At 45.5% G+C, this 26,806-nt stretch overlaps 1 protein-coding gene across 4 annotated transcripts; it reads right to left on the bottom strand.

The window, feature by feature from the left end:
- Positions 1–214: 214 nt before the first annotated feature.
- Positions 215–13,777, bottom strand: LOC129822187 (hypermethylated in cancer 1 protein-like). Of its 4 annotated transcripts, none has more exons than XM_055880249.1 (2): positions 13,576–13,777; positions 215–5,406 (listed from the first exon to the last, which is right to left on the bottom strand). In XM_055880249.1, exons 1-2 carry the CDS (start codon positions 13,633–13,635, stop codon positions 3,166–3,168), a joined length of 2,301 nt encoding a protein of 766 aa, XP_055736224.1. In that variant the 5' UTR covers positions 13,636–13,777; the 3' UTR covers positions 215–3,165. The 4 variants fall into 4 exon arrangements, with proteins under 4 accessions (XP_055736224.1, XP_055736227.1, XP_055736225.1 ...); XM_055880252.1 differs by having other exon boundaries at positions 215–5,390; XM_055880250.1 differs by lacking the exon at positions 13,576–13,777 and adding an exon at positions 11,508–11,756 and having other exon boundaries at positions 215–5,390.
- Between the last annotated feature and the right edge of the window lie 13,029 nt (positions 13,778–26,806).

Here is a 26,806-nt window from a genome sequence, read left to right as displayed (position 1 = left end):
CTTGTTTTAACGGTGCACAAAAAGGAAAGTGGGAGATAGACTTTCAGTGAGATTGAACTAATGAATGAGAGAGAGTGAGCAGGAGAGATGTATATTCCCACCATCGACATCCACTTCAAATGGGCTGTTACCTCTTGTCTATGGGACTTCACATGTCTGTGGTCCAACCTCATACTGCCATGATAAATAGAAGATTGAAATTGTCCACTGCCCCTGTCATTTAAACTAGTTTATTTTGTTATAACAAAACAGCTGGAGACTATTTTTCTAAATTAACTTTGGAGACAAGTGTGGATTTTTGTGTTCCACGTAGGCTGGAAACAAGCTAGCTTAAAGTGTGTTTGTGTATGAATACACACACAGCCGTAGTCTGAGTATCATCATCATCAGCTCACAAACCCCCTCCAGAGAAATGGGTCAAACATCTTCAGGCTATAGCTTTCACCCACTCACAGCCCAGCCACTGTTTATCTGTTTAGGGAAATATTGAGAAATACATCACTCCTCGTGTGCAACCAAACACGTCACTAAACATTAAGGCTTCGGGTGAAAAATAAAAGACCTAATTCACATAGTGTTTATATGTTTCTTTGGAACCAGAGGTATTGCCTTACGTCTTGTCTTACAAGCCCTGTCAACATGTACATTTGTATATTCTGTTGAATTAAAGAAGATCACCAGCTTGACTTTTCCTTATTAAGATAATGTCATTGGCCTGAACCACACAAAGCCTCTTTGAGGGCAGTAAAAAAGGAACATTTACACAAAATATTAAGATAAAAGCAGAAAATGTTAATATCACATGTTATCAACAAAATTGTAAGACAAGTAAAACATCTCATAACCATGAAATAACCACAAGTTTAACACAGGACTATTGTCCCCTCAAAATAAAAAATGTCAAAATAAAATGTGTGTAGATGTCTGTATCTGCTTCTTCTAAGTGTGTACGTGTGTGTTTGGTTGGTTGATTGCTGTGTAGCTAAAGTGTTGCGTCCCCATGCTGGGTTCAGTCCTGAGGTGAGCACCAGTTTCACTTTGCTTTGGTTCAAAATCTAAAGAAAGAGAAAGAAAATATGGGACAGAAAAACACACCTTGATATGCTCATTACGCTACAGAATAAAGCCCTTCAATTAATGTTGTACATTAATACAATCCTACAATACTAGGGCTTACTGTCTCAGTCTCCAAGCTAAGGTTTAAGATTCACTAAGTCTATCACAGTGCATTCATGGCTTTAGTCTTCACATTAACCTACTGAGGTTGGCATTGGCACTATAGTGGTCAACAAACTCCAATCTGACACAAGGTCCGACAACGTAGAAAAAGAAAAAGCCAGCATGCTCCTTGAAATATTATATATTTTTTAATTGCAAAACAATAAGTGCCCTCAACCCCCAAACCCATAAGTGCTCATTGTTTTCTAAAGGAACTGGTCAGTTGATATTGAGGCGTGCTACTGTACTGTATTGTGCCATGTTTGATAGCCTGCTAGCAGAGAGGCAGGGAAGGGCAGATGGTAGGACTCGGCTCGGCAGTGCTCGGATGTCTTGTTTTGGTGTGGATCAGAGGGGCTGGATGGCAGGCATGAAATGGGGCGTCAGGCCGACAGACAGTGTGAATTGTCAGGGAGAATGTGAGATTTCACAGGGATTACTGGAAGACTGGGAGGCCAGCAGCTGGGGTGAGCTGTGCTGTTCACCCACACCGACGGCCCGGCCTGCTGCCGCACCACGAGCAGAGCACTGTCAGAGGCAGCTAGCGCCCAGCTCTCATGTTCACAACGCTGTCACATTAGCAGCTCCCAGTCCCTGTGTGGGTAAACGTGTGTGTATTAAGGCAGCAGCGGAGAAGTCACTTTGGCCTGTCAATGATAGCACGGCCCTCTGTCTCTCAGACAAGAGTTGAGACTACATGGGGGGGTGGTCAAAAGGTTTTTAAAGTGGTTAGTACTATTTATCTGCAGTATGGGACAATTGTCAGTCCTGATTCTTCATCTGTGTTAGAGGGAATTGCTGCTATTGATAGTGACTGATTGGTGGTAATTGACTCTAGCCTCTCGGCACTGACTTGGATGGCCTCTCTGTGCTCTCCTCTGGTGAGTTGTACAGTTGCACCCACCATTGTAAATATTACACAATGTCACAGGCAACACCCATGCTTAGTCTACACTCCACACCACTGGATGTTGAAGCCATGGAGAAGGATTGGCGTGTAATCAGTTGGGTATGCACCATGATGAGTCCCAGTTGTGAGATCACAGGGTTGTGCTCCTCGCTACTTTTCAATAACAGTTTGAAGGCACTGGGATGCAAGTCAAAAGAGAGGTTATGGGTTCAAAGGGTTATGGCACTGGGTTTTAGAGTCAGTAAGCTACTATTATTTAATATGAGTCTCTCTGTACACAACATCATGAAGTACGTAACAACGGTAGAAAAACAAAGCATAGATCACTTGACTTAAATGGCAGAGCGAATGCTGTTTTCCGTTATTCACTCCCTCATGACTAGAAAAGCTGGAGCATGGGGTAAAACTGAATAGGAAGATACAGAGAAAATCCAGTACCCCAAAAACTAAACTAAGTGTTCCAATCACTTGCAAATCCCAAAGGTTTGGCTTTTTCTTTTGTGTCCTTTCAGTTCTGAACAGGAGCCCTGAATCATGTCCATATGTGCTTTTTTCCATTTTATATACATTTATAACAGTAATAGTACATTTAGTACACAGGTTTAGGGTCTGCTTGCAACACTTTCTTGCAACAGTTTCTTTGGTTTTTCATTATGCACAAAAAAATAAATAAAAACAATTGCTTTTTGGTTCTCAATTTGTTTTTGGCTCGGTGGTTTAATTAAAAAAAAACTTGTTTACGTATAGATACTACACTGCTTTGAGTGGGTATTCCTTGGTCAAAATATAATAGAAATAGCACAGTTCTTCTAGGAAGGTCTTTGAAATGCATATAATGCAAACTTTGGAAAGAAAGGCACTTATCGATACCTGCCCCCTCCCCCTAAACCCTAAACCTACACAGTGTGTGTGCATTCTTTAGGCCAGGTATTGGCCTTAGTCTGAGGTGCAGATACTGATGGAGTTGAGGTGAATGACGTTAGAATACTGTAAGTTAAGTTGTGTGCCCACAGGACTGTGTGGTTGCCAAGGCCATCTTAGCTGGGGGAGTAGCGGTCAATGATACGGGAGTGGGAGTCAGAGAGGGACCCTGGGGGAGGAGGCAGGACCTGGACCCCCAGGACATCCATCTTGTCATGGTGGTTGAGGCGCAGGTGTTCTGCTGCCAGTTTGGACAGCGGGAACAGGCTCTCCATGGCATGCTCTGCCAGCAGCTCTGAGGCCTTGTCCTGCTTCAGCCCCAGGTGCTCTGCTGCGTATTTACTCAGGGGGTAGATCCCTTCCGCAAAGTCTAGCTTAAGCTTGCCGTCGGCCGTCAGAGCCCCTCCGGCCCCCCCACTGCTGTGCATCTTCATGTGGCTGATGAGGTTGCGCTGCTGGGCGAACTTCCCCCCGCACACCTGACACTCATAGGGCTTCTCCCCGGAGTGGATGCGCATGTGCTCTGTGAGGCGGTACTGGCGGGTGAAGCGCATGCCGCAGTGGTCACAGGCAAAGGGCTTGAGTCCCAGGTGGCTGCGCATGTGGCGGGTCATGGTGCCGCGCTGGGTGAACTTCTTGCCACAGATGCTGCAGGGGTAGGGCCTTGTCAGCCAGTGGGTCTTCTCGTGCTGGCGCAGCGTGGCCGGGTCCTTGTAGGACTTCTCACAGGAGTTACAGCGATAGGGTCTGATGATCTCCCCCAGGACCCCAGGCGTCAGGCTCTGGCTGGACTTCCCCTCCAGGTAGGACAGGCTGCCGTTACCGTTGCTGTTGCTGCTGTTGTTTTTGGGGTTGCTGTTGCTGCTACCCATCTCCCCTCCAGAGTACAGCTCCTCCTCTGTGTGGGTCTCCACGTGGGCGTTGAGCTGCTCAGAGCTGGGGAAGCCCTTGTCACAGGGTATGCACACATACAGGTTGTCCCCAAAGCTCTCAGGCTCGTAGGGTAGGTGGAACCTCCCCATGGCCCCTGTGGGTGATGGTCGACCCTCACTACTGCCTGTCTCCTCACTGCCTGAGCCACTCTTCTCATCCTCCCCATCACAGCCCACCCTACGGTAGCGATCATCGCTCTCCTCCCCTGCCTTATGATGGTGGTTGTGATGCTGATGGTCTTGGTCTCCGTTTCGACGCCCTTCCTCCTCATCCTCGTCATCCTCTTCATCCTCTGCTGTGTATGACAGTGGCTCATGCTTCACCCAGCGGTAGATGTTGCCCACCTCCCTGCTGGGCTCTCCAGCCTCGGTGGGGGTGTCGGGGCTGGGGGGGCAGGGGTAGTGCTCTGGACCTTGGGAGCTGGAGCGGTGGAGGCGGGGCAGGTGGGGCCCAAGGGGCTGGTTGAGGTGAGGGTAGGAGTGAAGTGGGAGAGACCCAGCCTGATCAGCCGTTTCCATCTTTTCTGTGGGGTAGGCCCCGCCGTTGGCCCCCAGCATGGGGCTAGTGCGGCCGCTCAGCCCCCCCTCCCGATCCTCATCGTTGTGGGGCAGGGCATGAGCCAGGTGGGGGTGGGAGGGCGTGTTCTGGGACTGGGAGTTGGGACTCTTCTTGGAGAGGTCCAGGCCATAGATGGGGGAGCAGTTCCTGTCAGAGTGAGCTGGACGCAGGCTGGGCTGGGCAGGCAGGGTTGAGGGTGTGGAGGGGAACACCTGAGGGCCCTGTGAAGAGGTGGGGGCATACAGCTCCCCTGCATGGGTGGCATGGGGGTGCAGCGGCAGCTCCTCTAGTGGTGGGGCACGTGGCGTGTTGGTGTTCCCAACTCCCCCTGGGTAGCAGGACTGAATAACAGGGGTGGACACCCGATACCTGCCCCCTCCCCCTAAACCCAAACTATTGGGGACCATCTTCCCATAGCGCAGAAAGGCAGGAGTGGGGCGGAGAGGGTACTTCCCATTTCTCCTCATCTTCTTCTTACACAGTGCCACTAAGTCCAGTAGCTGCAGATAGCTAGCTGCAGCCAGCACGGCCCCCAGGTTGGGCTCTGTCGGGGAGCTGGGGTCTCCTTCGGTCAGGCGGCCCGTGTAGATGTAGTCTAGAATGACCCGGAACACCCCGGGACTCACCATCTCGTGGTCTAGGTTGATGAGGTTGTCATGGACGACCAGGGACTTCAGGTAGAGGCTGCTGGCGGCCAGAATGTTCTTGTGGGCTCGGAACAACGCGTTCTGCACCACGATGATGACATCACACAGGAAGCCCTTGGTGCGCTGGGTGTTGAGTTGCAGGAGGAGGTGTCTAGCATGACTTGGGACTTCCATGGCATGGAGCATCGTCGTCAGACCGCCACCTAAAACAGCAGATATCTGTAAACGTCATGCAGTGCCAGTAGTATCAGTCCACAATCAGTCAATATCTACTATTATATATATTTTTTTTTTCTAATATGCTTGCATGACATTGTGGTACATTCTCTAATTCGTTTTTGTCTTCTTTTTATCTATTTAGGTGAGACATTTAAAACAAATGTATTTTTCATACATAAAATGTAATCTCATTACTGACAAGGGTCTGATTTGCCATCTGTATATAAAAAATTATTAAAGTGAACTAAAATCTACTACTGCCAGACATCTCAATCTTCAATTTGAATATAGGGCAGTCAATTCAGGAAGTAAACTTAAATAACAATGACTTCCCAATAAACTGAGGAGTAGAAGCATTTTTTTTATTATCAATTTTTGATTTCGAAATGAAGCTAATAGCTGAACTATGCCACTGTATCCCCTAACTTAACTTGGTTTCAACAAATTGTATTGATTCCATGTGTAAGGAAAAGTGAACAGATTGGCTTCAGTTTACAGTAAAGGCAGCACACGTTGGAGTTGCTCTATAAAAGTGAGCTATTGCTATAGCTGAGCAGCAGTTGAAGGTTTTGTCATTATCAGAAACTCAAGTGTACACGAGAGAGAGAGAGAGAGAGAGAGAGAGAGAGAGAGAGAGAGAGAGAGAGAGAGAGAGAGAGAGAGAGAGAGAGAGAGAGAGAGAGAGAGAGAGAGAGAGAGAGAGAGAGAGAGAGAGAGAGAGAGAGAGAGAGAGAGAGAGAGAGAGAGAGAGAGAGAGAGAGAGAGAGAGAGAGAGATGTTTTCTTGTTGCCGGCTTCCATAAAAAAATATTCCAGAGGTGGGGTGTGCAGTGTTTTAAGCAAAGCAGAGATTGAACATTTTGCAAGTATGATGAACAGCAGGTATAAACCTGTGGAGGGAGAAGACAAGTCCAAAAAAAGATGTCTTTGAGCTCCCATTCGGCCCAGTCATATAAGGAACTCTGATCACACAGGGTGTAAATCATGACAAAATGAGAAGGTCCAATGGTTTAACTTGAGATGAACTCTGGGATTCTAATGTGCATACACATGCTTCTCGCATACCAATACACACACACACTCACTCAAACACACACACTCAAAAGTTGTGTATTGTTGTACTAAGGCTTAAATAAACATTATTAAATGAACAAATTTAGTAGGATGCATTGTTCAAACATTGGTGTCGGAGGATACTTTACTGATGGAAACATTGGTGTCTGAGGATACTTTACTGATGGAAACATTGGTGTCTGAGGATACTTTACTGGTGAGATGAAACAGTTTGTAACTGTCCCTACGGGCTTGGTCTCGCTGATGGGAAACAAGCAACTGAATAAATATGTCCGACCATGGTCTTCGTCTTCCTGACATAAGTTCATCATCTTATTGTTTATTTCATTGACTATAAGCCCCAAGTCAGAGGGAAAGGGAAGCATGAGATTTCAAGCGGACATTTAATTACCTACTGAGCCCTCCTTAAGACACTATTCTGCCCACAACCAGGCCCTGCAAGCCCACTGCACACCACACATAAACATATCAAGAGATCCATCTAAAGAAAAGCAGTGTATGTGGTTCTTATACAGTTGTATACCCTGGATGTCTCATAGCCTTCCATTCCTATCATTTAAAGACACACCTCAGTCTTACGGAGTTTTCTGTGTAGTTGTGTTGATATATGTTTAGCATTACCCAAAAGTAACTTAGCCATTTAAAACACGGTCTCGTTTTGCTGCAATAAAACCCATAACCTAACCATGTACAGGTTTCCACTGCTGCTCTCTTAAACGCTGCGGTCTTTCATTTCTCCCAGGTCATATTTTACTACACATTCCACAGTATGAGGAGCAAATCAAAGAAAAGGAACAGATAATTCAATATGGCTCATATGAAAATTGATATTCAGAGCGATTGATAAGTTATACATTTAACAGCGCAAAGAATTTCAGTCATATATCTGAGCACTGCGCTACTCGATTGGTGCGCTGTTCGTAAAGCTTAGCCCTCATAGGCTTTTACGCATGAGGTTGGGACAGGCGCGGATGTTTCCCCAGGGTGAATGGGAGTGCACCATACACTTTTATTCTGTCACAGCAGGCTATACATGGCCTGAGAGAATAAAAAGGCAGCATGAAACAGAGATCTGGGCTACTCTGTCCCCTTTACGCGATTCGACAAAACATACCACCACCTTATGGGATGGCAGCCATCAATAACTAAATAGGGTTTAACTTAAATGTGTCAAAGGTAGAGCAGAAAAAAATAGCAGGCATATATTTATATACAAAAAATGATAATAATCTGGAAACACTGTCAAATTTACAAGTGCACCTGTCCAACGCACGAGAGTGGGCTTGCATGTATGGCACAATTATGCTTTACTTTGCTTAGGTTCGTTTCCGTTTGTTTGATTGCTATCTTACTCGGATGTTTTATGAAATCGTTATCATATCACACATGTAGGCTACAGAAAGGCGCGCACACGCGGTCTAAACAGTTAGATAAAAAATAACCTTGCATGTGGCAGCGCACCGGCCTCCACCACTAAATCCCTGTTTCTTTTGCAGGTGCATGAAAAATCAACGTGAATCCAATCCGCTTGTAACCTATGCGTAAAGGCGGGTTTGTCATTTTCTGCATCGTTTGGATATATCAATTGCAAAAATAAAATGTTAAATATTAACACATTTAAATCCGTTATTTGAAAAAAAATATTAATTGTGGGGCGAAAAATTTATTAAAATGAAATATTATTAGCATGATCATTCAGTTAGAATACACGAATGAACTGTCTGTCATATCTGTAGAATTTGTGTAATATGCACATTGTGCTTTTTCTCTTGTTGAAAGAGAAGGAAGTGTTACCAAAATAAATAATGTATTAAAAACTTTGTCTGAGCATCAAGCATTAACAGTTAGGCTACTGTATCCTCCTGTCGGCCTATCAAAGACAGCCCTCAAATCCACTGAGCCAATCAAACGTTTTAAAACTGTGAGAGAAGCATCTCACTGCAAGTTTATATTCATTACTCAAATATCATTAACCTGCACAATATAGGATGAGGCTACTTTATTTTTCATATTTTTCCTCTCTATATCTTTCTATCTCTCTCTCTAACCTATAGATTGTTTATTCTCAATTATTACACATGCTTTTAAATCATTTGAAAAATGTATCATCACAATGAGTGATCTTGTGGAATATGATTAACCAGTAAGTGGATATTGAAGGTTCTTGTGTCTGTTATGTACATTCTGAATATTTACCTGTATCATGATTTGTTTCCGGAGTGGTTAGTTATAGGTGAATGCTAGACTTGGTACAAGGGTGACTTCGTGAAAAACAGTGTTTGAGTCATCTTTTGGACAGTTTGGTATCCATGATACCTGTGTTGTGCCTGTGTTGTCACTGCTCTGGTATGGGGGTGAGGCTGGGTTTAGACTGAGAGGGTCTGCTCTAGGTTAAGAACACACTCCACACTTCCTATCCACGCCTTCTGCCTGTCTGATTTTCAGGGAACGACTTTGTATGCATGTAGGTTTACCATGTTTATGCAAAAAAATCCAGATTCTGGTATTAATTAGAGCAACTTCCTACACAACAATATTGATCTGGGACATCAGTGTAGTGTTTTTTCGTTTGAGAATGGTCTATTTAAGGCACATAATAATAAATGAACGTTGCAAATAAAAAATATATACTTATTGATAGCAAATGAAATGCTAGTTGTGTTTAATGCATGCTTTATTTAGTCTATTCTAAATGAATGTTTCGAGTAAAAACTCAACTTCGGGGAAATAGCTAAACGTTTGTTTTCATGCTGTGAAATACTATCTATCATTGCTGTTGTCATTTTGTTTACGGGCATAACATGAACCCTGTCAAACCAAAAGGAAAAACTGTGAGCCGCTGAGCTCTATAGCTTATAAGGCCTTACGTAGCAGGATATTTTTGTGAATGGGTTGTAATAAAAGCAGTAGAGCATGAACCCTTATTTAATGAAAACCACACTTGAGGCTTTATAAGTAGCCTAAGGGGTGGGTGTCCTGCGCTTAGCCTAAACAGTGCAGAGAGATGGCTCGAATTATGTCGACATTGTTTGATTTTAGACATTTGCATTTTACACTTCCTCTATAGTTAGAAGGCTAGATAAGTGAGTTAGAGGTTTAGACACAGCCGCCAAAATGAGTCTGTCACCTCATCAACGCAACCTCGCCTTTATCTTGGATATGAATTTGATTCGCTCTGTCGTTGACTTCCTTATAAGGGGCATTTCAAATGAGACACTCAGCTGAAACTCTTGAGCTGCGCGCCTCGTCTCTCTAGAATACAGACCCCCAGATTTCCATTCCTAATCCCGCCGTAGACATGTTCACACGATCCCCGTTATTAAATGTGCCTCTTTCTCAGAGCCACAGTGATAGCAGTTGTCAAATTGACAAAACGATCCCTTATTACCATAATTGTTATAGCGATGTCTCAAAAACCAAATCAAAGTACTCAAGGCCTATCGATGGACAGAGAAAAATGGTTCCTCAAAAAATATGTTTGTATTTGTTTTATAATAGTTTTTTGCTGTTAGTTTCCTTGTCACTACTAACTTGTATAAGAAAAGACAACAATACTTACTTAAAAATGTGCCTCCTTTTTAAAACTATATGTTGCCTGCAGTAAAGTTTGTAAAGTTGTAAAAGATAAGTCTAGTTTTATGCAACCATGTCTTAATTAAATCATTAGATTTGATTGAATACGCACCGAGAGGAGAAGTAGGCCTATAGGCCTACAAACTCAAAGTCCTTTTAACAAAATAGACTCGCCTACTCCGGAGCCCTGTCAACTTTTTTAGAAACTGTAATGATATGTCTACTCAATGCGTCCATTAGACTATAGATCTTTACAACATGTCGTAATAAATACGTCGGGTATTAAGAAATTGACCATTTGAGGAGTCATTTGTATTCAGGTTTATAGGCCTATTTTCTTTAAAAGATAGGATACATTTTCCACAACAACAAAACAATTTTAACATGATATGCATTATTTAGGTATCCTAAATCTCGCCTTCTCTCATCCCTTCTCTTGTAATCTTGTCCTCGCATTAGACAAATCACCATCGTTATCTCAGTCAGATCACCACATGAGTCTACACTAAATCCCCTCCACAAACAATGTACAAAGGGAAATTCAAGCAGCCCTACATTTCATCGAAATAACTGTAGATTAGTGATTGCCTATGACATAGGCCTATACATGCGTAACGTGTTGTCAATATTTTTTTGATTGATTAATTTTATTTCATACACTCTCTGTACATTTAAGTGCTGTCGTTTACCTAAACAGAACGTTTAAACAAACGACAGCACTTAAATGTTGACATAGAAAGGTACAGAGGGGTTGGGAGAGGAACATAACAGGTACAGAAGATAAAGCCGTCATCGCTCTCCCTAAGATCAAATCAACTCAACTCCATGAGAAGCGCCATGAACCCTTCATTAGTCCGATGCTAGGCGAGCTGTGATCTATAGCTGCACGGTGGTGGGGTGTGAACTCTGCACGGAGACCCACCGCATCAACCTACCTCTGACTGAGGATGAGGCATCATGCTGAACACCCAGAGACTTAGCTACACTGTTTTCTGTATAAAACTAGATAACTACACAACCATCTGATGGCAATAGGTGACATATAGGCTAGGCCTACTTCACAGCAAATAATCCAATAGAAATCTTACCTTGTTGTAGCTTTACAGAATTTAGTCCAGTGATCCATTTATTAGCATGATACAGTTATGTAGTATATTCGTAGTTTGGTGGAAATGAGAATGTTTGAATTAAACAAAAGATACCTCACATAAGCAACCATTTCTTATTACAACCAAAAATATATAGACTAAGAGGTTCCATCACAAAATTAGGAAAACGCGATTATGTTTTCCTTTAAAAAATACACACAAATTAACCAAACACTAAACGCGCGATAACCCCCCTATGTTCACATAAAGATCGCTAAAAAGTTAAATACTATCTATATCTGGTCTCAATAATGTTGCCTGATCTGTAGCTGTGTTGGACTTTAAAAAGCTGGTATTGAAACGTTACCTGGATGCCCGATCTCTTCTGCCATCCGATCTAAGTCTCCCTTAATGATCATCTCAACAGTCTTTTGGAGTAATTTCTGACGTTTCAACTTTGAACTGCCAGCCTCCAAAAACCATGCCAGTTTTCCAAGCACGACTGCCAACTCTTTTTATTATTAATTGCTATGAATTTCTTGTTACTCTCTTCGTACTCTCTCTCTCTCACTCGCTCGCTCTCCCTGCCCCTCCCCTCTCCCTCTCTTTCTCACCCCTTCCTATAAAAAAGACGTGCTTAGTCCAGCATCAGTTTCCTCCTATTTTATTTTGTAATTTCCTCGGCTATTTTTTTTTGTGTCGAGGCAATAACGTGCGCGGGGATGATAATGGAGCCTCTATGCACCTTAAGTGTTTTAGCGCCCCATGTGATGTCAGTCTTTAATAAAACTAAAAGGTAAACTCGAGGGCAGGAACTTCAACTGACCCCCACTTGAACTTCACAACACATCGCGGCTTCGTCTTAAAGAGACAGGTCTTTATTGTATATCACACGGCCCAGCAGTCCTACACTGAACTGAAGTTTGGAGACATATGAGACCCGTAACAAAAATGCATATTGTCAACAATTAGACTACGAGGAAATAGCCTACACACCGATAGATGATGGCTGGTTTATTCATATGCCATTTGACTGAAACTGATCTATAACCCTTTTATATTTTAATTAAACCTACTGATAAGGTTAATCTTATGATAGTGTTTAAAATGTGTACTAGTCCTAGTGAGTGAACCTTTGATATCCTATACGGATGTGACATTCTACAGTCCAACCCCCATTGGCTAACTAAGAGCCACCTCATCATTAAAGTTTGGTGTCTAGTGTTTGTAGCCCAAGGCCTAACGAGTCTCACCTGCTTACGTAAAGACAAGCAGACAAGAGCTTACAATAAGTAAACTGCCACGGCCCATATCCTGCGAGATTCGGCGCACTGACAGAGGTGGGCGGGGAGGAGCAGAACTCTGTCCCCTGATATTTTTATCCATCCATCAAATATAACTATAAGGTAATCCTGCAACCATACACTATATAGTAACCTAGTGGTGCAGTCATTGGCCTTATTTGTTTTCGCGCGTAAACGTTGTTTCGTGCGTAAAACGTGGGCCTATTTTGGAACGGAAAAGGTACCTCTATGTTTGGGGTAGGCTAAATATATACGCAGTATCAGGTGATTAAGCGTACACATAAATTGTACTGGAAATTAGCTCAAAATAATTACAATATATATTCATCATGAAGCTGTTAGGGTTGTTTAGGGCTTTTATGCAGGTTTGTTTTTGTTTTCAGACCTATAGTAATTAAGTGTTCCCCACAGTAGTACACACTTCTGAAATTGATCATGTTTGTACAATAACAAATTATTTTAGCCTAGGCGTTGCTATTTTTAGTACACGGTTATAGTCGCACTATTATGTTGCCTGACAGAGTCTGAAAATCGCGAAATCTCTCTCAACCAGCTTTTGTCATTTACATCAGTTGTAAAACTTTTAGAAGCTGAGCATATGTCAAATAATTTTTTTCTATCAATTGACTATATGTATACAATCTTTGGCTACTAATTGTTAAATCTTTCTGTTAGTTGTCACTGCAAATGGGCCTTTTGCCCTTATCGCGAACATCTTAATAAGTTAACAACATTATTTTGAATTACTAAGGCATGTTTCCTCTCTCGAATCATTCCAAGAAAAAATTGCAACTTGTCTTCAATAGATTTTTTCAGATAGGCCTAGAGATTCTCACGAGAGATTTTGTTTTAAGCAACCTCACGATAATATAAAGTTTTTAAAATGCGATATAACATGCCAGCTCCGGACGCGTAAATTTAGTCTATACTTGTCAGCTGTCAGACACAAATGTTTTTTAAAACGTTTATAAATATATACTTAAGTAGGAGAGCTTTAATAGTCTATTGCATTCACTGACTGAATGCACCTAAAGTCGCAGTAAGTATCCAGACGGGATGTCAATATAATGAGGCTAGTGGAGGGCATCGCTCTCTTTATCTCTCTCTCTCTCAGATCTGTCATTTACCCACCTCGGACTCATGTCTGGTGTCGTGGCCGTTTGTGAGTTCTCCTCCTCGGGATTCCCCCATCCAGACTTCCACGCTCACTCGCCCAAAATTCCGTGCTATTACCAACCTCTTCCGTGCTTTCTCCTGTTCTCGATCACTGCTCGCCCGTTCTCTCTGCCCCGCACACTCTTTAATTTCTCACGTGCTATAGTACTATATCAGACACCTCTTGAGATTTGGTCGGGGTCCGATCAGACCAAGGTTTATGGCCGGGTGGATGCGCCCACAGCGACACCCAATGGTTGGCATTCTAGGATGTAATGCGCAGCAGCAGCAGCCTTCGTTGCGTAAAGGTACTGTCATTCACTGCTAAACCAGTTCATTTGCACTTTGTGCTTATATTATATTTGGAATTATGAAAAATCCATATTACACTATTGCTTTGTTTTTTCAGTGTATATACTTTCTCCATACTCCAAGCTGTATGTGAACATTTTCTGTCAGATTCACTGTATTACCAGACATGCCAGTGTAATGGGGCAACCTCAATGGATTTCGCATAGAACACATCACCCCATCAGTAAAGCACACAAAACCATACCGATACCAGTCATAATTTGTTCCAAAACTTTCTAATGTGATGTCATTTTTCTCCTTAATGGCACAAACATGGGCACAATACTTTTAACTATCTATATAATCCATCATTTAGAAAATATTTAAAACTGTACCGAAAACATTACCCTTTTTCGCAAAATTGGATGGATTATTAAAATCAGATACATTGAGGTTAATATTTTGTTCATATTAACATATCCTGTCTATTTTAGACAGTCTGTCATATTGAACAGGAAATTATATGTCAACTTGTTTGTAAATGCATGAGTCTAAACTTCTCATTTGATAGTGCTAACTACCAAATATTTAGCAGGTGTCTAAAATACATATTTACTGTACATGACAGAAATCAACAAGGTTTCCATAAGACATTTGATTAAGTCGATTTAGTTATTTTGGTCAATCAGTGAGTCACTGAAGGTGAATTTCAATTAGTCTTATCTTTGATGATCACAACGACTCAACCGTTCCCTATAGAAGATTCTATAGGCCTTGCTGTGGATTGTGACTGCTCCCTCCAACACCCAATCCTCCCATTGTCTGGCCAACACCATGTCAATATGATAAGAGCTGCTACAGGTTATTATGAACACCACTGGACGGATCCCTGATTATTTCACCATCATTATTTTGTTGCTGCGCTTTAGACAAAAGATGTTGATTTAGTAGGACACTTACCGGGCAGAAGCCTATTCATGTCTCAGCCAACGCGTGTTGTGGTATTTCAATCACAATAGCAGCTGACAATCTTCTGATCCAGGGTCTTCCTCTTGGTATTATCCAAGTTCAAGATGCTGCTGGCTGCTGTTTCATTAGAGTGGTCAAAGTCACTCGAGGCCTCGGGCCTAGCTTGGTGGAGAGGAGAGAGAGGAGAGGAGGTATTGTCTCTCACTTCCACGTTCCCATGATGAACTGTTGATAACCTCAGTCACAGTGGTGGGCAGAATGGAACCAGATAAGGATATGGGCCATCTAAGGATCTGTGAGAGAGCTTTGATACATTTTCATAGTATAGTACAATAATATAACATGGGAATACACCATTTTATTAATTCAAATGTTGTTGTTTTGTTTTGGTTGTAAAACACATATTAGTATTTGTACTGAATATCACAGCATAAGAAAAAACAAGACTGTCAGAAAAAGTGGGTTGTTGGGTAGGCCAACATTACATTTCTCACTTCTCTTCCTACTCTGGCTGGTTTGGTTAGGTAGACCTAAAGTACACTTCTCTCTTCCCTCCCCTCTCTTCTCTCTCTGTTTGGATATAACAGTGATCTTCCCAGACAGGGCCTTATCTGAGATGTCAAGCACTCTCCAGAGGCCTGCACTGGACATTTAACTTAAGCTTTTTAAAACACAATTTACCATAATCTGGTGTGCGACAAATCTAAAACATTGAACTCTTAATGAACTGAGAAAGCTTCCAAATTGCTGGTGTAAGCAATGATTGAATTAAGGACTGTGTTTGAGGAGTGCTGAGCTGGAGGGAGGGAGGGAGAGGGAGGGAGGGAGGGAGAGGGAGGGAGAGGGAGAGAGAGAGAGAGAGAGAGAGAGAGAGAGAGAGAGAGAGAGAGAGAGAGAGAGAGAGAGAGAGAGAGAGAGAGAGAGAGAGCGTATGCAGAATACATGGCCACTTCCTCCAGGACCACACTTAGGAACCAGACCTGGAGATAAGGCAGGCTGGCTGCAGCAGCTAAACAGCTACAGGCACTAAAAAGTCAGCTGTCACCTTAATCACACACCTCCAAACTTACACTGAGTGTACAAAATATTAGGAACACCTTCCTAATATTGAGTTGCAACCCCTTTTGCTCTCAGAACAGCCTCAATTTGTCAGGGCATGGATTCTACAAGGTGTCAAAAGTGTTTCACAGGGATGCTGGCCCATGTTGACGCCAATGCTTCCACAGTTGTGTCAAGTTGGCTGGATGTCCTTTGGGTGGTGGACCTTTCTTGATACACATGGGGAAATGTTGAGTGTGAAAAACCCAGCAGCGTTGCAATTCTTGACAGACTCAAGCCGGTGCGCCTAGCACCTACTACCATACCCCGTTCAAAGACACTTAAATGTTTTGTCTTGCTCATTCACCCTCTGAACAAGTAACATCAAGAAGGGATCATGGCTTTCAACTGGATTCACCTGGTCAGTCTATGTCATGGAAAGAGCAGGTGTTCCTAATGTTTGTGCACTCGGTGTATTTACGACTGTGTCAGGGCTGCAATTTTGTGTTTGTGTGTGTGTGTTTTTAGAGCAGGGTTGCATCAACTTGGATGGATGTAGACCCAACACGAGTTAGGAATTTTTTGCAGACAGTTGTGAGGAGTAGATACGAGGGCGCCAGCCCTCCAAGGCTCAGAGCACCTTGTTTCAATTTGCGCTCAGAGTGACTAATAACATTCCAATCAAGTTATTATTGCTCCATTATTGTCTGGCAGGTGGCCTGCTGCAGTCAAGACAGTACAGAGCAGAGCAGAGCGGGAGGGACCAGGGGATAGAATGGTTCGCCTGCAGCCATCTTAGCAGTTAGCACCCCACCACCCTACACCAGACACCAAGACCAGATGAAGCTATCGTCACTCTGCTCCCAGTCCAACCTTCCAAGGGTCTTTCTCTCCCACTTTCTCTATTTTTCTCTCTCAGGGCAGTCTGCTCATTCTCTCTCTCTCTCTCTCTCTCTCTCTCTCTCTCTCTCTCTCTCTCTCTCTCTCTCTCTCCTCTCTCTCTCTCTCTCCTCTCTCTCTCTCTCTCTCTCTCTCGCTCTCTCTCTCTCTCCTCTCCTCGTCTATCTCTCTCTCTCTCTCTCTCTCTCTCTCTCTCTCTCTCTCTCTCTCTCTCTCTCTCTCTCTCTCTCTCTCTCTCTCTCTCTCTCTCTCTCTCTCTCTCTCTCTCTCTCTCTCGCTCTCTCACTCTCTCTCTTTGACCCAGGCTCATCATCCCACTCTCCCTTCTCTCCTGCCCTCCCTGCAGACATGGCCACGGTCCTTATCAAATGCACTCCCCCTGGAGAGCCAACCCTACACCAGAGATTTAACGGTAGGCTCAACATTGAATCACACCCCTCTCTTAAGTCAATGTAATGAGCAGCTTTGCGACAGTTTTAGAGGATAGGCATGCAAGGCATGTCATTTGAATGTCCTGAGCTGTTGTATGTTGTTTGGTCGCTATTCTAGTTCTGTGGTGAGCAATTATCTTGCCATAAAAAAATTCAGATTAGAAATACTCATGGATGAGTTATGATAATACAAGGATAGGAGGGGATTCACGTCTCAGAGAAATGGCTATGGTAAGAGTAAATTGGTGGCATTGAAATGTCTCTGCAAATCATACTGCAGATGTGTGAAAATGTATGTTTATCATAACATATACGTTTGATACGTTTATCACTCAAGGTGGAAGTGTTGGTTGGTGTAGCTCCAGAGGTGTGCAGCTGCCAGTCCTGTCCCTCAGGGCTGCCCCAGCACCTACAGTTTGTTGGTTCCTGTGGACCATCATGCAGGGGGAGTATATTGGTAATCCCAATGAGTGTGTGTGTGTGTGAGCAGGCCAGCCTGCTGGGTGTCTGTGGTGCACATGGCTGTCCGCTGAGTGGTCTCTGGTCCTCATTAGCCTCACACAACATACCCCTTCCCTTCTCACCCCCTCTAGTTCTCACCCCCTCTACCTCTCACCCTCTCCTTCTCACCCCTTCTTCTTCTCCTCCTCTCCTTTTACCTTCCACTATCAGAGCAAACTTTTGTTTTCAGTGTCCTACGCACACCACACACCCGCTCCACCCCTCCTCCTTTTTTCTCCTCTCCTCTCGGCCGACTAAATCTCTTTTCCGGCTTGATACTCGCTGAAAACCATATGGTGTGTGACATCATGAGGGCAGGAAGCAGGGAGAGCTAGCGAGAGCAAGAGGAAAGGGGAGAGCAGAACAGAGCAGGAAAGAGATTGGCTTGCCAGGTCTCTGCTTAGTGATGTCAGCAGATAGGCATTCTGGGAGGCCCGTTGGGGGGTGAGCAGGTTGGAAGTGGGTTTTTTTTTTCACTCCCACCTGGATAATCAGGGAAGAGAGGGGGGAGGGGCATGGACTGGAGGAGGAGAGGGGAGGGAGGGGAGTTGAAGAGGGAGGGCGGAGGGGCATGGACTGGAAGAGGAGAGGGGAGGGAGGGGAGTTGAAGAGGGAGGGCGGAGGGGCATGGACTGGACGAGGAGGGGGGAGGGAGGGGAGTTGAAGAGGGAGGGCGGAGGGGCATGGACTGGAGGAGCAGGGGGGAGGGAGGGGAGGGAGTTGAACAGGGAGGGCAGAGGGGCATGGACTGGAGGGGGAGGGGGGGAGGGAGTTGAACAGGGAGGGCGGAGGGGCATGGACTGGAGGGGGAGGGGGAGGGAGGGAGGGTCTCATGGACTTTGTATGAACTGCTTTCCTTCAGGGAACCGTCCCTGTATAATGATGTCTGTACTTTCTTACCTGTCGTACACACTTGCGTCTTGTCCCTGATTTGCACTCTGCTGCACACACATGAACATTCTCAAAGTGTTCGTGAAAGGTATTTAAAATGTTATGTTGGTCTTGGGCAGAAGAGTCATTCTGAGGATAACAGACAGTCCCATCACTTCTCTGCCTGAAGAATGTGGGTCATGTACATACGGAAAGGCCTGGACCATCTCTGCCTCTGTAGATCATCTAGCTCGTCCTCTGTCTCTCACTGGCAGTCACAATCTGTACACCAGGCTTTTTGTCTGTCAGCCTCCCTCCCTTTCGCTCGCTGGGTGAACTCTTCAGCATTGTTGGGAGGTCCTGGTCTCTGTACCATCACCCCCATTCCATCCAGCTCTCTATCAGCACACACAAACATATGCATAAACACACACATTCAGCCACATGTGCGCTCACACACACACACACACACACACACACACACACACACACACACACACACACACACACACACACACACACACACACACACACACACACACACACACACACACACACACACACACACACACACACACACACACACACACACACACACACGCTGAACTACCCCTCACTCCCTGATTAATGGCAGAGCTGGGGAGTGTGCCAGGCCAGTTCCTTACAACGTGAAGGGAAGGGAAAGAGGACAGGAGAGAGAGAGAGAGAGAGAGAGAGAGAGAGAGAGAGAGAGAGAGAGAGAGAGAGAGAGAGAGAGAGAGAGAGAGAGAGAGAGAGAGAGAGAGAGAGAGAGAGAGAGAGAGAGAGAGAGAGAGAGAGAGAGAGAGAGAGAGAGAGAGAGAGAGAGAGAGAGAGAGAGAGAGAGAGAGAGAGAGAGAAGGAAAGACTGCTGCAGCTGTGGTTTTGGAGCCTGTCTCTGCGCCCCCTCGCTGCCCCCTCTCTCCATCTCCTTGCTGGCTCCTCCAGGGACACACGCCTTGGCCAGGCCCCAGGAACCAGGGAGTCAGGACCAGGCTAAGGGGGAGAAAAAAGGGGAACAAGAAAGAGAGGGTTGGATATCATAAAGGAAAGAACAAAATAAAGTGTGAGGTGATAGAAAAGTTTGGGAGAGTATATTCAATCTTGGGGAAATACAGGATTTGTGATAAGATATTGTGATATCTTAATTGTGAGAGTGGTAGTGTGAGGTAAGAGATGTGTCCGGTGTGATCCTCTATCAGCCCTAGTCTGTTATGTTCGCAGTGTTAAAGTGTTGAGGATGGATTGATAATAAGAAAATAGACAGTGTAAGAATGGGTCAGACCACATGTGGTTGGCCTACTTTCTAGCATCGCTGTAACAATTCTGCCATGAGTTCAATACAGAGCTATGGTGTGGCTGAACATTCCCAGTCTACCCACATTATCAAATGATATGTTTCACTGTATGGAGAACCTACCACTGAGGGAACATTACTGATCCATTTGACATAAGAAATCTGTGTCATTACTTAACTGTTTGATGCACTGATAATTTACGAGTTTACTAGGTTTCTAGTGGTCTAAGACTGGGGTTTTCAAACCTTTCTTTCCCAGGGACCCCCGCCCAGGCAAACCGGCGACCCAGGGACTCCCATCATCTGTTATGAAAAAATAATAATACACTGAACAAAAATATAAATGCAACATGCAACAATTTCTAAGTTTACCGAGTAACAGTTCATACAAGGAAATCAGTCAATATCAGTCAATAAATTCATTTGGACCTAATCTATGGATTTCACATGACTGGAAATACAGATATGCATATGTTGGTCACACCTTAAAGAAAAGAAGGGGCGTGGATCAGAAAACCAGTCAGTATCTGGTGTGACCATTTGCCTCATGCAGCGTCACATCTCCTTCGCATAGAGTTGATCAGGCTGTTACTTGTGGCCTGTGGAATGTTGTCCCACTCCTCTTCAATGGCTGTGCCAAGTTGCTGGATATTGGCGGGAACTGGAACAAGCTGTCTTACACATCGATCCAAAGCATCCCAAACATGCTCAATGGGTGATATGTCTGGTGAGTATGCAGGCCATGGAAGAACTGGGACATTTTCAGCTTCCATCATCATGCTGAAACACAAGGTGATAGCAGCGAATGAATGGCACGACAATAGGCCTCAGGATCTTGTCACGGTATCTCTGTGCATTCAAATTGCCATCGATAAAATTAAATTGTGTTTGTTTTCCTTAGATTATGCCTGCCTATACCGTAACCCCACCGCCACCATGGGGCACTCTGTTCACAACGTTGACATTAGCAAACCGTTCAGCCACACAACGCAATACACGCTATCTGCCATCTGCCCGGTACAGTTGAAACCGGGATTCATCCGTGAAGAGCACACTTCTCCAGCGTACCAGTGGCCATCGAAGGTGAGCATTTGGCCACTGAAGTCTATTACGATGCCGAACTGCAGTCAGGTCAAGACCCTGGTGAGAACAACGAGCATGCAGATGAGCTTCCCTGAGACGGTTTCTGACAGAAATTCTTCGGTTGTGCAAACCCCCAGTTTTATCAGCTGTCCGGGTGGCTGGTCTCAGACGATCCCGCAGGTGAAGAAGCTGGATGTGGAGGTCCTGGGCTGGCTTGGTTACACAAGGTCTTCGGTTGTGAGGCCGGTTGGACGTACCGTATTCTAAAACGACGGCTTATGGTAGAGAAATTAACATGAAATTCTCTGGCTATAACTCTGGTGGACATTCCTGCAATCGGCATGCCAATTACATGCTCCCTCAAAACTTGAGACATCTGTAGCATTGTGTTGTGTGACAAAACTGCACATTTTAGAGTGGCCTTTTATTGTCCCCAGCACAAGGTGCACCTGTGTAATGATCATACTGTTTAATCAGCTTCTTGATATGCCACACCTGTCAGGTGGATGGATTATCTTGGCAAAGGACAAATGCTCACTAACATGGATGTAAATACATTTGTACAAAACATTTTAGAGAAATATGTTTTTTGTGCTTATGGAACATTTCTGGGATCTTTTATTCTGGGATCATTTTACATGTTGCATTTATATTTTTGTTCAGTATAATGGTGTCTTATCATTAGGTGAATGTCAATGGCAAGTAGAAGTAATCAATCTTTTTAAATTAACATTTTTGGTAGATAGTTTCATTATTTTGACGTCTCCAGAGTTCACTCTAACATAGTCTATTTGCTCGAACGGGAAAGGTATCTTGTCGGCATAGAGAGCATTTTGCTGTTGTAAAGCAAATTTTTGCCAATTCTACAGGTTGGCATGGAGCTGAGAGACAATTTAGCAGTTTTAAAGCTAATTTCCTGCGATTCTATGCATTTTGCCATTCGTAAGGCTATGTTCTTCTGCTCAAACATTATAATAAAATCAATGGGTATGTGGCCTGAATGCCCGTTTAAATTAAAAAATAAATTATTATTTTGATTGTTTGTTCTCAAAGATGGTATTAATAAAAAATATATATAGTTCAATATATTTTCTGCATGCTTTCTATCTGGTTTTGGTTGTTGAAGTTGACACAAACTGTTTTTCAGTGTCAACTAAATTACCACTTAGACGGCCAGCCTAAGAATTGTCTATACAGAAAAACCCCTGTAATTAATAGCAATAACTGTAATTTCCTCCATATTAAAGGGATAGTTAGAAAAGTTGGTAAGGAAGCCCTTTATCTACTTCCTCAGAGTTGGATCAAAGGAATAGCTAGCATGCTAACTTTTCCTGTAAACTCGCAGCCATTGCGCTAACGCTAGTTAGCATTGACTCATGAAACTACCTGTACCGTCCTTCATACTGGACACAGACAAATACAAATTGTATCCACAATGGTATGTATTCTGTTGCAGCTAGCGATATTCATAAAATCACTATTTTTCACTATCGTGGACCCCTTCCTGTACCTCAGGCCAATTTTAAGATCCCTGGTCTAAGAGATCATTGTTTTTTCTCAACCTAAGAATGCATAGTGTTTGTGAGTGTGATTTGCTCATCCTCACAGCCTTGGAGTCCCAGGCTGGTGTGTGAGGCCCAGGCAGTCTTCCTTCTCTCCCTATCTTCCCTTTCTGTGTTTTATGGGCTGTGTGCTGCGGTGCAGTGACCTCCCTCTCACCCCGGTGCCACCCAGCCGGTGCGGGATTCAGGCGCGCTCGGCCCCTGCCAAAACCCCACAGCACCACATCTGCTATCCATAAACGCCAGACACTCTCGCTTTCCTTCTCCCTCACCCACACCACCTAGCTCTCCCTCTTCAGCTCTTATTCTAATTTCCCAGTTCTATAGATCCCTTTTGCATTCTCTCTCTCCATCTCTGGTTTTATTCAGTTTGAACACCCCTAGAAGGGTTCTTCCCTTATCTCTCTCTCCTTGACTAGCCCCCCCCTCTCTCTTTATATGCATCCAACGGAAAAATCTCACCCATTATATCTTCAGTGGGAGCCAGCTAAGTGTGGTGGCAGTGAACTGGGAACCACAGGACATTCCTGCAGCAAGCAGAGCAGGCCTCAGTCAGTCACGTTAGTTAACTCCTTCTGACCATGGCCAGCACCCAGCAGTACCAAGCACACTTCACTTATTTTTAGGCTGGATTCCACCGCGTTACCACATCGCCGTTGGTCCCTAAACAACTGCATTTTTATGTTTCAAATGAATAGTGTCGGCGGGAAATTTTGTGTACGCTGTCTATAGACATAGTCCTATTCTTTTACGTGTTACTTTAAGGACATTCTCCATGGCGGGTGATCCCCCCCCCCCCCCCCCCCCTGATCATGAACAGCTAGCTAGAACAGCCACACCCCTTCCTTCAGCTTTTAACAAGATGTGTTCAACACATCACTGTTCAGTGCCCTTGCCTCCATCTACACGAGTAAATCAAAAAAAGCTGATAATAAATGGAGTGTTTCAGCAAAACTGTCCAGGGCTCCCGGCGTGCCCCCCAAGGCAATAGAGGCATTACTCGTGCGATTGTTTAATCTTTATTTTCCAACTTTTTCCACACTGTAATCAAATTCGCAGCATGAAAAAATGTACACAGTGAACTTTTGATCCCCCTCCATTTCTTGGATCATGTTCCGCTCCTCCAACCCCAAGTCTTCACCTTCTAGTTTCCCAGACATATTGGCATGCCTCTTTGGTGCAGTCCCAAAAGAGACCCCGGATGAATAATGGGAGCTGCAAGCATGCAAGAGCGCAGTTTTATGATAAATATTACAATTCATAAATCACTGTTTCTCTGAGGAGCACAAAGCATGAGATGAGGATGGGGAGGGATGTAAAACTGTTGAGCGTTGGGGATCCAGAGAGACCAACATGGGGTCACGCGCTCTCTGCTTGAGTCTGACTGGTGATGAAATGAAGTCTTCAGGTCGGGGAGAGACAACCGTGTCACGTTCCTGACCTATTTATGTTAGTTTTTGTGTGTTAGTTGGTCAGGACGTGAGGTTGGGTGGGCATTCTATGTTTTCTGTTTCTATGTTGGTTTTGGTTTGCCTGGTATGGCTCTTGATTAGAGGCAGGTGGTTTGCGTTTGCCTCTAATTAAGAGTCATATTTAGGTAGGGCATTCTCACTGTTTGTTTGTGGGTGATTGTCTCCTGAGTCAGTATGTTTGTTCGTACCACACTGGACTGTAGCGTTTGTTTGTTTCGTTTTCGTTTCGATGTCGTCTGTTTCCTGTACGTAAGTTTATGTTTAGTTATGTAAGTTTATGTTCAGGTTTCGTCAACGTCGTTTTGTTATTTTGTAGTTTGAAAGTGTTTTTGTTTCGTGTTGCCATCTTTATCGTTGTTCTAATAAAGATGGCTTATTTCCCGCAAGCTGCGTTTTGGTCTTCAGATCCCTCTCTCCTCACCTCATCCGAGGATGAGGAGAGCGTCACCCGTTACAGAATCACCCACCACCACGCTAAGACCAAGCGGCAAGGGAAAACGAAACGGAGTAGGGGACAGGAGAGAAAGGAGCAATGGACATGGGACGATGTTTTGGATGGAAAGGGTGTCTACACATGGGAGGAGATCCTAGCTGGTAGAGATCGCCTCCCATGGGAACAGCTGGAGGCACTGAGGAGAGCGGAGGCTACCGGAGAGAGGAACCGGAGCTATGAGGGAACGCGTCTGGCACGGAAGCCAAAAAAGCCCGTGAGTAATTCCCAAAAATTTCTTGGGGGGGGGCTAGGAGATAGTGGGCCAAGGGCAGGTAGGAGACCTGCGCCCACTTCCCAGGCTTACCGTGGAGAGCGGGAGTACGGGCAGGCGCCGTGTTACGCAGTAGAGCGCACGGTGTCTCCTGTACGAGTGCATAGCCCAGTGCGGGTTATTCCACCTCCCCGCACTGGGAGGGCTAGGTTGGGTATTGAGCCAGGTGTCATGAGGCCGGCTCAACGCGTCTGGTCTCCAGTGCGTCTCCTCGGGCCGGCATACATGGCACCTGCCTTACGCATGGTTTCCCCGGTTCGCCTACATAGGCCGGTGCGGGTTATTCCACCTCCCCGCACTGGTCGGGCAACCGGGAGCATTCAACCAGGTAAGGTTGGGCAGGTTCAATGCTCAAGAGTGCCAGTACGCCTCCACGGTCCGGTATTTCCGGCACCACCTCCCCGCCCCAGCCTAGTACCTACAGTGTATACACTACGCACTAGGCTACCAGTGCGTATCCTGAGCCCTGTTCCTCCTCCACGCACTCTCCCTGTAGTGCGTGTATCTAGCCCGGTGCCTCCAGTTCCGGCACCACGCACTAAGCTACCAGTGCGTCTCCAGAGCCCTAAACACACTGTATCTTCTCCCCCTACTAATCCTGATGTGCTTGTCCTCAGCCCGGTGTCACCAGTGCCGGTACCACGCATCAGGGATAGAGTAGGCTTTGAGAATACAGTGTGCCCTGTTCCTGCTCCCCGCACTAGTAGGAAGGTGCTTGTCATTAGCACGGTGCCTCCAGTTCCGGCACCACGCACCAGGTCTACAGTGTACCGTATCCGGCCAGAGCCATCCGTCTCCCCAGCGCCATCTGAGCCATCCGTCTCCCCAGCGCCATCTGAGCCATCCGTCTCCCCAGCGCCATCTGAGCCATCCGTCTCCCCAGCGCCATCTGAGCCATCCGTCTCCCCAGCGCCATCTGAGCCATCCGTCTGCCAGGAGCCTGCAAAGCCGCCCGTCTGCCATGAGCCTGCAAAGCCGTCCGTCTGCCATGAGCCTACAGAGCCGTCAGCCAGACAGGAGCCGCTAGAGCCGTCAGCCAGACAGGAGCCGCTAGAGCCGTCAGCCAGACAGGATCTGCCAGAGCCGCCAACCAGACAGGATCTGCCAGAGCCGCCAACCAGACAGGATCTGCCAGAGCCGCCAACCAGACAGGATCTGCCAGAGCCGCCAACCAGACAGGATCTGCCAGAGCCGCCAACCAGACAGGATCTGCCAGAGCCGCCAGCGAGCCATGAGCAGCCAGAGCCGTCAGAGCGCCATGAGCAGCCAGAGCCGTCAGAGCGCCATGAGCAGCCAGAGCCGTCAGAGCGCCATGAGCAGCCAGAGCCGTCAGAGCGCCATGAGCGTCGAGAGCCGTCAGAGCGCCATGAGCGTCGAGAGCCGTCAGCCTGCCATGAGCGTCGAGAGCCGTCAGCCTGCCATGAGCGTCGAGAGCCGTCAGCCTGCCATGAGCGTCGAGAGCCGTCAGCCTGCCATGAGCGTCGAGAGCCGTCAGCCTGCCATGAGCGTCGAGAGCCGTCAGCCTGCCATGAGCGTCGAGAGCCGTCAGCCTGCCATGAGCGTCGAGAGTCGTCAGTCAGCCATGAGCTGCCCTTCAGCCTGAAAAGGCTAGATACCCAGAACTGCCCATCAGTCCAGAGCTGTCTCTCTGTCCGGAGCTGCCTTTCAGTCCGGAGTTGCCCCTCTATCCTGATCTCCCTCTCTATCTTTTTCTACCTCTATATTCTTATCTATCCCTCTGTCTTGGTTTATCTCTCTGTCCCGGTGTTATCCTTATTAAATATATTATTAAGAGAATTGTGTGGGGGAAAAAAGAGGGTGGACATTCTTGGAGGGAGGAAGTTAGGATGGATTATGGTGGGGTGGGAACCGCGCCCGGAGCCTGAGCCACCACCGTGGTTAGATGCCCACCCAGACCCTCCCCTAGACTTTGTGCTGGTGCGTCCGGAGTTCGCACCTTGTGGGGGGGGTACTGTCACGTTCCTGACCTATTTATGTTAGTTTTTGTGTG

The sequence above is a fragment of the Salvelinus fontinalis genome, chromosome 24 (genome assembly GCF_029448725.1).
Source record: "Salvelinus fontinalis isolate EN_2023a chromosome 24, ASM2944872v1, whole genome shotgun sequence".
Lineage (NCBI taxonomy): Eukaryota > Metazoa > Chordata > Actinopteri > Salmoniformes > Salmonidae > Salvelinus > Salvelinus fontinalis.
This window is presented reverse-complemented; position numbering and strand designations above follow the sequence as displayed.

Excerpts from the sequence above, each read along its gene's own strand:
- LOC129822187 (XM_055880249.1), bottom strand. The coding sequence starts at position 13,635 with ATGGGGGAATCCCGAGGAGGAGAACTCACAAACGGCCACGACACCAGA. Across the intron at positions 5,407-13,575 it reads ACACCAGACATGAGTCCGAG|ATATCTGCTGTTTTAGGTGG; the intron begins GTGGGTAAATGA and ends TGACGTTTACAG.